The sequence below is a fragment of the Echiichthys vipera genome (genome assembly GCF_963691815.1).
Source record: "Echiichthys vipera genome assembly, contig: SCAFFOLD_88, whole genome shotgun sequence".
NCBI classification, from domain to species: Eukaryota; Metazoa; Chordata; class Actinopteri; order Perciformes; family Trachinidae; genus Echiichthys; species Echiichthys vipera.
Window position 1 is genome coordinate 25,001 of NW_028154853.1, and position 10,000 is coordinate 35,000.

At 43.1% G+C, this 10,000-nt stretch overlaps 1 protein-coding gene across 1 annotated transcript in view; it reads right to left on the reverse strand.

The window, feature by feature from the left end:
- Window positions 1-10,000, reverse strand: part of LOC310966292 (intermembrane lipid transfer protein VPS13C-like) — a gene marked incomplete at both ends in the record, with an annotated part of 33,397 nt that overhangs the window by 1,986 nt on the left and 21,411 nt on the right. The window contains 2 exons of the mRNA XM_083940874.1: window positions 138-247; window positions 3,685-3,786. Of these exons, the coding sequence (XP_083797000.1) occupies window positions 138-247; window positions 3,685-3,786 (212 nt within the window). The remainder of the gene's footprint in view (window positions 1-137; window positions 248-3,684; window positions 3,787-10,000) is intronic.

Here is a 10,000-nt window from a genome sequence, read left to right on the forward strand (position 1 = left end):
CCAGGACCAGGTCCAGGGCCAGGGCCAGGACCAGGACCAGAGCCAGGACCAGGGCCAGGACCAGGGCCAGGACCAGGACCAGGACCAGGGCCAGTGCCAGGACCAGGACCAGGACCAGGGCCAGGAGCAGGACTCACGTCGTCCTCGTAGCGCAGGTGGATGCTGCTGATCTTCACCTGCAGGTTCTTGATCACCTGAGTCGCCAGTTTCTCCACAAACGAGTCTTTTTTCTCCTCCGAAGGTTTTTCTGAAACACACAAGACCTGGACCTGATCACCCGAGACCAGGACCTCTGTCAGACCTGGACCTGATCACCCGAGACCAGGACCTCTGTCAGACCTGGACCTGATCACCCGAGACCAGGACCTCTGTCAGACCTGGACCTGATCACCCGAGACCAGGACCTCTGTCAGACCTGGACCTGATCACCCGAGACCAGGACCTCTGTCAGACCTGGACCTGATCACCCGAGACCAGGACCTCTGTCAGACCTGATCACCCGAGACCAGGACCTCTGTCAGACCTGGACCTGATCACCCGAGACCAGGACCTCTGTCAGACCTGGACCTGATCACCCGAGACCAGGACCTCTGTCAGACCTGATCACCCGAGACCAGGACCTCTGTCAGACCTGGACCTGATCACCCGAGACCAGGACCTCTGTCAGACCTGGACCTGATCACCCGAGACCAGGAAATCTGTCAGACGGCAGCTTACAGAACTTTAGCACAGACTGAACATGCTACAGCTAACGTTAGCACAGACAACGCTGAACACGCTGCAGCTAAAGTTAGCACAGACAACACTGAACACGCTACAGCTAAAGTTAGCACAGACAACACTGAACACGCTACAGCTAAAGTTAGCACAGACAACACTGAACATGCTACAGCTAAAGTTAGCACAGACTGAACACGCTACAGCTAAAGTTAGCACAGACAACACTGAACACGCTACAGCTAAAGTTAGCACAGACAACACTGAACATGCTGCAGCTAAAGTTAGCACAGACTGAACACGCTACAGCTAAAGTTAGCACAAACAACACTGAACACGCTGCAGCTAAAGTTAGCACAGACTGAACACGCTACAGCTAAAGTTAGCACAAACAACACTGAACACGCTACAGCTAACGTTATCACAGACTGAACACGCTGCAGCTAACGTTAGCACAGACAACGCTGAACACGCTGCAGCTAAAGTTAGCACAGACAACATTGAACATGCTACAGCTAAAGTTAGCACAGACAACACTGAACATGCTACAGCTAAAGTTAGCACAGACTGAACACGCTACAGCTAAAGTTAGCACAGACAACACTGAACACGCTACAGCTAAAGTTAGCACAGACAACACTGAACATGCTACAGCTAACGTTATCACAGACTGAACACGCTGCAGCTAACGTTAGCACAGACAACACTGAAGATGCTGCAGCTAAAGTTAGCACAGACAACACTGAACATGCTACAGCTAAAGTTAGCACAGACAACACTGAACATGCTACAGCTAAAGTTAGCACAGACTGAACACGCTGCAGCTAACGTTAGCACAGACAACGCTGAACACGCTGCAGCTAACGTTAGCACAGACAACACTGAACATGCTACAGCTAACGTTATCACAGACTGAACATGCTACAGCTAACATTAGCACAGACTGAACACGCTGCAGCTAACGTTAGCACAGACTGAACATGACTACAGCTAAAGTTAGCACAGACAACACTGAACATGCTGCAGCTAACATTAGCACAGACAACACTAAACATGCTGCAGCTAACGTTAGCACAGACTGAACATGCTACAGCTAACGTTAGCACAGACTGAACATGCTACAGCTAACGTTAGCACAGACAACACTAAACCTGCTGCAGCTAATGTTAGCACAGACTGAACATGCTACAGCTAATGTTAGCACAGACTGAACATGCTGCAGCTAACGTTAGCACAGACTGAACACGCTGCAGCTAACGTTAGCACAGACTGAACATGCTGCAGCTAACATTAGCACAGACTGAACATGCTACAGCTAACGTTAACACAGACTGAACATGCTACAGCTAACGTTAGCACAGACAACACTAAACATGCTGCAGCTAACGTTAGCACAGACTGAACATGCTACAGCTAACGTTAGCACAGACTGAACATGCTACAGCTAACGTTAGCACAGACAACACTAAACCTGCTGCAGCTAATGTTAGCACAGACTGAACATGCTACAGCTAATGTTAGCACAGACTGAACATGCTGCAGCTAACGTTAGCACAGACTGAACACGCTGCAGCTAACGTTAGCACAGACTGAACATGCTGCAGCTAACGTTAGCACAGACTGAACACGCTGCAGCTAACGTTAGCACAGCTAAAGCGTTACCTGCTCGGTCGTCGCGTCGTTTCAGCTTCTTCAAACCTTTTTTAGGTTTTTTAGATTTTTTACATCCTTTGATTTTGGCAGCGTTAAAAAAAGAGAGGCCGTTAGTGTGTGTGTGTGTGTGTGTGTGTGTGTGTGTGTGTGTGTGTGTGTGTGTGTGTGTGTGTGTGTGTGTGTGTGTGTGTGAGTGTGTGTGTGTGTGTGTATGTGTGTGTGTGTGTGTGTGTGTGTCTCTCTGTGTGTGTGTGTGTGTCTGTGTGTGTGTGTGTGTGTGTGTGTGTGTGTGTGTGTCTGTGTGTCTGTGTGTGTGTGTGTGTGTGTGTGTGTGTGTGTGTGTGTGTGTGTGTGTGTGTGTGTGTGTGTGTTACCAGTGTGTGGCTCCTTGTAAACAACCCTCTCCAGGCTGTAAAGCAGATCTCCAGTTTGAGACGCTGACAGCAAACGCAGCATTAAACAGCAGACAGGTGTTAATGCATTCAGGAGGACAGGGGTCAAAGGTCAGACAGGGGTCAAAGGTCAGGGGTCAGTCAGGGGTCAGTCAGAGGTCAGGGGTCAGTCAGAGGTCAAAGGTCAGAGGCCAGGGGTCAGTCAGAGGTCAGGGGTCAGTCAGGGGTTAAAGGTCAGGGGTCCGTCAGGGGTCAGTCAGAGGTCAGGGGTCAGTCAGGGGTCAGTCAGAGGTCAGGGGTCAGTCAGAGGCCAGGGGTCAGTCAGAGGCCAGGGGTCAGAGGTCAGGGGTCAGTCAGAGGTCAGGGGTCAGTCAGAGGCCAGGGGTCAGAGGTCAGGGGTCAGTCAGGGGTCAGTCAGAGGTCAGGGGTCAGTCAGAGGTCAAAGGTCAGAGGCCAGGGGTCAGTCAGAGGTCAGGGGTCAGTCAGGGGTTAAAGGTCAGGGGTCCGTCAGGGGTCAGTCAGAGGTCAGGGGTCAGTCAGGGGTCAGTCAGAGGTCAGGGGTCAGTCAGAGGCCAGGGGTCAGAGGTCAGGGGTCAGTCAGGGGTCAGTCAGAGGTCAGGGGTCAGTCAGAGGTCAGTCAGGGGTCAGTCAGAGGTCAGGGGTCAGTCAGAGGTCAGGGGTCAGTCAGAGGTCAGGGGTCAGTCAGAGGTCAGGGGTCAGTCAGAGGTCAGGGGTCAGTAAGGGGTCAGGGGTCAGTCAGAGGTCAGGGGTCAGTCAGAGGTCAGTAAGGGGTCAGGGGTCAGAGGTCAAGGGACAGAGGTCAGGGGTCAGTCAGAGGTCAGTAAGGGGTCAGGGGTCAGTAAGGGGTCAGGGGTCAGTTAGGGGTCAGGGGTCAGTTAGGGGTCAGGGGTCAGCCTGTTACCTCTGCGTGCAGCCGTCTGTAGCGCCTCCTCGATGCGCTGCAGCTCCTTCTGCTTGGCCTCCTGCTGGTAGCGCTCCTCCTTCGCTGCATCGTACTTGATCGCTGAGTCACAAACAAACAAACAAACAAACAAACAAACAAACAAACAAACAAACAAACAAACAAACAAACAAACAAAAGGGTCAGATTCTGTTTCCCACCACGCTGCTCTGAGGATGCTGCGTTCAGGGACCATCAGCACAATGGGAACAAACACATTCGCTCTGTTGTTACGGTGCAGCCGACCTCTGACCCCTGACCTCTGACCTCTGACCTATGATGGAACATTAACCAGCTCTAACTGGGGGGTCCTGAGGCGTTCCCAGGCCAGCTTTAAGTGGACATTAGAGAGAATGCAGCTTTAAGTGGAGGCTCCTCCTGCTGGACATTAGAGAGAATGCAGCTTTAAGTGGAGTCTCCTCCTGCTGGACATTAGAGAGAATGCAGCTTTAAGTGGAGTCTCCTCCTGCTGGACATTAGAGAGAATGCAGCTTTAAGTGGAGTCTCCTCCTGCTGGACATTAGAGAGAATGCAGCTTTAAGTGGAGTCTCCTCCTGCTGGACATTAGAGAGAATGCAGCTTTAAGTGGAGTCTCCTCCTGCTGGACATTAGAGAGAATGCAGCTTTAAGTGGAGTCTCCTCCTGCTGGACATTAGAGAGAATGCAGCTTTAAGTGGAGTCTCCTCCTGCTGGACATTAGAGAGAATGCAGCTTTAAGTGGAGTCTCCTCCTGCTGGACATCAGAGAGAATGCAGCTTTAAGTGGAGTCTCCTCCTGCTGGACATTAGAGAGAATGCAGCTTTAAGTGGAGTCTCCTCCTGCTGGACATTAGAGAGAATGCAGCTTTAAGTGGAGTCTCCTCCTGCTGGACATTAGAGAGAATGCAGCTTTAAGTGGAGTCTCCTCCTGCTGGACATTAGAGAGAATGCAGCTTTAAGTGGAGTCTCCTCCGGCTGGACATTAGAGAGAATGCAGCTTTAAGTGGAGTCTCCTCCTGCTGGACATTAGAGAGAATGCAGCTTTAAGTGGAGTCTCCTCCTGCTGGACATTAGAGAGAATGCAGCTTTAAGTGGAGTCTTCTCCTGCTGGACATTAGAGAGAATGCAGCTTTAAGTGGAGTCTCCTCCTGCTGGACATTAGAGAGAGTGCAGCTTTAAGTGGAGTCTCCTCCTGCTGGACATTAGAGAGAATGCAGCTTTAAGTGGAGTCTCCTCCTGCTGGACATTAGAGAGAATGCAGCTTTAAGTGGAGTCTTCTCCTGCTGGACATTAGAGAGAATGCAGCTTTAAGTGGAGTCTCCTCCTGCTGGACATTAGAGAGAATGCAGCTTTAAGTTGACATTAGAGAGAATGCAGCTTTAAGTGGATTCAAGACAAACAAACCATTTCCTCCAAGAACCAGATTTAGATTTCAGAGAAAAACCCGATCAGAAAGAAACTCCACAAAAAACCAAGTCTGACAAAACAGAATAAAGACTGAAGACTAAAGACTAAAGACTAAAGACTAAAGACTAAAGACTAAAGACTAAAGACTGAAGACTAAAGACTGAAGACTAAAGACTAAAGACTAAAGACTGAAGACTAAAGACTGAAGACTGAAGACTGAAGACTGAAGACTAAAGACTAAAGACTGAAGACTAAAGACTAAAGACTGAAGACTGAAGACTGAAGACTGAAGACTAAAGACTGAAGACTGAAGACTAAAGACTAAAGACTGAAGACTGAAGACTAAAGACTGAAGACTAAAGACTAAAGACTGAAGACTAAAGACTGAAGACTGAAGACTGAAGACTAAAGACTAAAGACTGAAGACTGAAGACTGAAGACTAAAGACTGAAGACTAAAGACTAAAGACTAAAGACTGAAGACTAAAGACTGAAGACTGAAGACTGAAGACTGAAGACTAAAGACTGAAGACTGAAGACTAAAGACTAAAGACTGAAGACTGAAGACTAAAGACTGAAGACTGAAGACTGAAGACTAAAGACTAAAGACTGAAGACTAAAGACTGAAGACTGAAGACTGAAGACTAAAGACTAAAGACTGAAGACTGAAGACTAAAGACTAAAGACTGAAGACTAAAGACTAAAGACTGAAGACTGAAGACTAAAGACTAAAGACTAAAGACTAAAGACTGAAGACTAAAGACTAAAGACTAAAGACTGAAGACTAAAGACTGAAGACTGAAGACTGAAGACTAAAGACTAAAGACTAAAGACTAAAGACTAAAGACTAAAGACTAAAGACTGAAGACTAAAGACTAAAGACTAAAGACTAAAGACTAAAGACTGAAGACTAAAGACTAAAGACTGAAGACTAAAGACTGAAGACTAAAGACTAAAGACTAAAGACTGAAGACTAAAGACTAAAGACTGAAGACTGAAGACTAAAGACTAAAGACTAAAGACTGAAGACTAAAGACTAAAGACTAAAGACTGAAGACTAAAGACTAAAGACTGAAGACTGAAGACTAAAGACTAAAGACTAAAGACTGAAGACTAAAGACTGAAGACTAAAGACTAAAGACTAAAGACTGAAGACTAAAGACTAAAGACTAAAGACTGAAGACTAAAGACTAAAGACTGAAGACTAAAGACTAAAGACTGAAGACTGAAGACTAAAGACTAAAGACTAAAGACTGAAGACTAAAGACTAAAGACTAAAGACTGAAGACTGAAGACTAAAGACTAAAGACTGAAGACTAAAGACTAAAGACTAAAGACTGAAGACTAAAGACTAAAGACTGAAGACTAAAGACTGAAGACTAAAGACTAAAGACTGAAGACTGAAGACTAAAGACTGAAGACTAAAGACTAAAGACTAAAGACTGAAGACTAAAGACTGAAGACTAAAGACTAAAGACTGAAGACTGAAGACTAAAGACTAAAGACTGAAGACTAAAGACTGAAGACTGAAGACTAAAGACTGAAGACTAAAGACTAAAGACTAAAGACTGAAGACTGAAGACTAAAGACTAAAGACTGAAGACTAAAGACTAAAGACTAAAGACTGAAGACTAAAGACTAAAGACTGAAGACTAAAGACTAAAGACTGAAGACTAAAGACTAAAGACTGAAGACTAAAGACTGAAGACTAAAGACTAAAGACTAAAGACTGAAGACTAAAGACTAAAGACTGAAGACTGAAGACTGAAGACTAAAGACTAAAGACTAAAGACTGAAGACTAAAGACTAAAGACTAAAGACTGAAGACTGAAGACTAAAGACTAAAGACTAAAGACTGAAGACTAAAGACTAAAGACTAAAGACTGAAGACTAAAGACTAAAGACTGAAGACTAAAGACTAAAGACTGAAGACTAAAGACTAAAGACTAAAGACTAAAGACTAAAGACTAAAGACTGAAGACTGAAGACTAAAGACTAAAGACTAAAGACTGAAGACTGAAGACTAAAGACTAAAGACTAAAGACTGAAGACTAAAGACTAAAGACTAAAGACTGAAGACTGAAGACTAAAGACTGAAGACTAAAGACTGAAGACTAAAGACTAAAGACTAAAGACTAAAGACTGAAGACTAAAGACTGAAGACTAAAGACTGAAGACTGAAGACTAAAGACTGAAGACTAAAGACTGAAGACTACAGACTGAAGACTAAAGACTAAAGACTGAAGACTAAAGACTAAAGACTGAAGACTAAAGACTAAAGACTAAAGACTGAAGACTAAAGACTGAAGACTAAAGACTAAAGACTGAAGACTAAAGACTGAAGACTGAAGACTGAAGACTAAAGACTAAAGACTGAAGACTAAAGACTAAAGACTGAAGACTAAAGACTAAAGACTGAAGACTAAAGACTAAAGACTGAAGACTAAAGACTAAAGACTAAAGACTAAAGACTGAAGACTAAAGACTAAAGACTAAAGACTAAAGACTGAAGACTAAAGACTAAAGACTAAAGACTGAAGACTGAAGACTAAAGACTGAAGACAGAAGACTAAAGACTAAAGACTGAAGACTAAAGACTGAAGACTAAAGACTGAAGACTAAAGACTGAAGACTAAAGACTAAAGACTAAAGACTGAAGACTAAAGACTGAAGACTAAAGACTGAAGACTAAAGACTGAAGACTAAAGACTAAAGACTAAAGACTGAAGACTAAAGACTGAAGACTAAAGACTGAAGACTAAAGACTGAAGACTGAAGACTAAAGACTGAAGACTAAAGACTAAAGACTGAAGACTAAAGACTGAAGACTAAAGACTGAAGACTAAAGACTGAAGACTGAAGACTAAAGACTAAAGACTAAAGACTGAAGACTAAAGACTGAAGACTAAAGACTAAAGACTGAAGACTAAAGACTAAAGACTGAAGACTAAAGACTGAAGACTAAAGACTGAAGACTGAAGACTAAAGACTGAAGACTAAAGACTAAAGACTAAAGACTGAAGACTAAAGACTAAAGACTGAAGACAGAAGACTGAAGACTGAAGACTAAAGACTAAAGACTAAAGACTAAAGACTGAAGACTGAAGACTAAAGACTGAAGACTAAAGACTGAAGACTGAAGACTAAAGACTAAAGACTAAAGACTAAAGACTGAAGACTAAAGACTAAAGACTAAAGACTGAAGACTGAAGACTAAAGACTAAAGACTAAAGACTGAAGACTAAAGACTGAAGACTAAAGACTGAAGACTGAAGACTAAAGACTGAAGACTGAAGACTGAAGACTAAAGACTGAAGACTAAAGACTAAAGACTAAAGACTAAAGACTGAAGACTAAAGACTAAAGACTAAAGACTGAAGACTAAAGACTGAAGACTAAAGACTGAAGACTGAAGACTAAAGACTGAAGACTGAAGACTGAAGACTAAAGACTGAAGACTAAAGACTAAAGACTAAAGACTAAAGACTGAAGACTAAAGACTAAAGACTGAAGACTAAAGACTGAAGACTAAAGACTGAAGACTAAAGACTGAAGACTAAAGACTGAAGACTAAAGACTGAAGACTAAAGACTGAAGACTGAAGACTAAAGACTGAAGACTGAAGACTGAAGACTAAAGACTGAAGACTGAAGACTAAAGACTGAAGACTAAAGACTAAAGACTGAAGACTGAAGACTAAAGACTAAAGACTGAAGACTAAAGACTGAAGACTAAAGACTAAAGACTGAAGACTAAAGACTGAAGACTGAAGACTGAAGACTAAAGACTAAAGACTGAAGACTAAAGACTAAAGACTAAAGACTAAAGACTGAAGACTGAAGACTAAAGACTAAAGACTGAAGACTAAAGACTAAAGACTGAAGACTAAAGACTAAAGACTAAAGACTAAAGACTAAAGACTGAAGACTAAAGACTAAAGACTAAAGACTGAAGACTGAAGACTAAAGACTAAAGACTAAAGACTGAAGACTAAAGACTAAAGACTAAAGACTAAAGACTAAAGACTGAAGACTAAAGACTAAAGACTAAAGACTGAAGACTAAAGACTAAAGACTGAAGACTAAAGACTAAAGACTAAAGACTGAAGACTGAAGACTAAAGACTGAAGACTAAAGACTGAAGACTAAAGACTAAAGACTGGCGGCTGACGACGGAGGGACCTCAGTTCTGCACGACGACGTCTTAATAATCCGTGCAGCTCCTTCACAATAAAAGCTCTTCAGCTGCAGGAATCTGACGTCAGAGAGGGCTTTTATTGTGAAGGAGAGCAAATATCGTTATATTAATAATAATAATAATAAACAACATGTGGGCGCCGTGCAGACTAAAGACTAAAGACTGAAGACTAAAGACTGAAGACTAAAGACTAAAGACTAAAGACTAAAGACTAAAGACTGAAGACTAAAGACTAAAGACTAAAGACTGAAGACTAAAGACTGAAGACTAAAGACTGAAGACTGAAGACTAAAGACTGAAGACTGAAGACTGAAGACTAAAGACTGAAGACTAAAGACTAAAGACTAAAGACTGAAGACTAAAGACTAAAGACTGAAGACTAAAGACTGAAGACTAAAGACTGAAGACTAAAGACTGAAGACTAAAGACTGAAGACTAAAGACTGAAGACTGAAGACTAAAGACAGAAGACTAAAGACTGAAGACTAAAGACTGAAGACTAAAGACTGAAGACTAAAGACTGAAGACTAAAGACTGAAGACTGAAGACTAAAGACTAAAGACTAAAGACTGAAGACTAAAGACTAAAGACTAAAGACTGAAGACTGAAGACTAAAGACTAAAGACTGAAGACTAAAGACTGAAGACTAAAGACTAAAGACTGAAGACTAAAGACTGAAGACTGAAGACTGAAGACT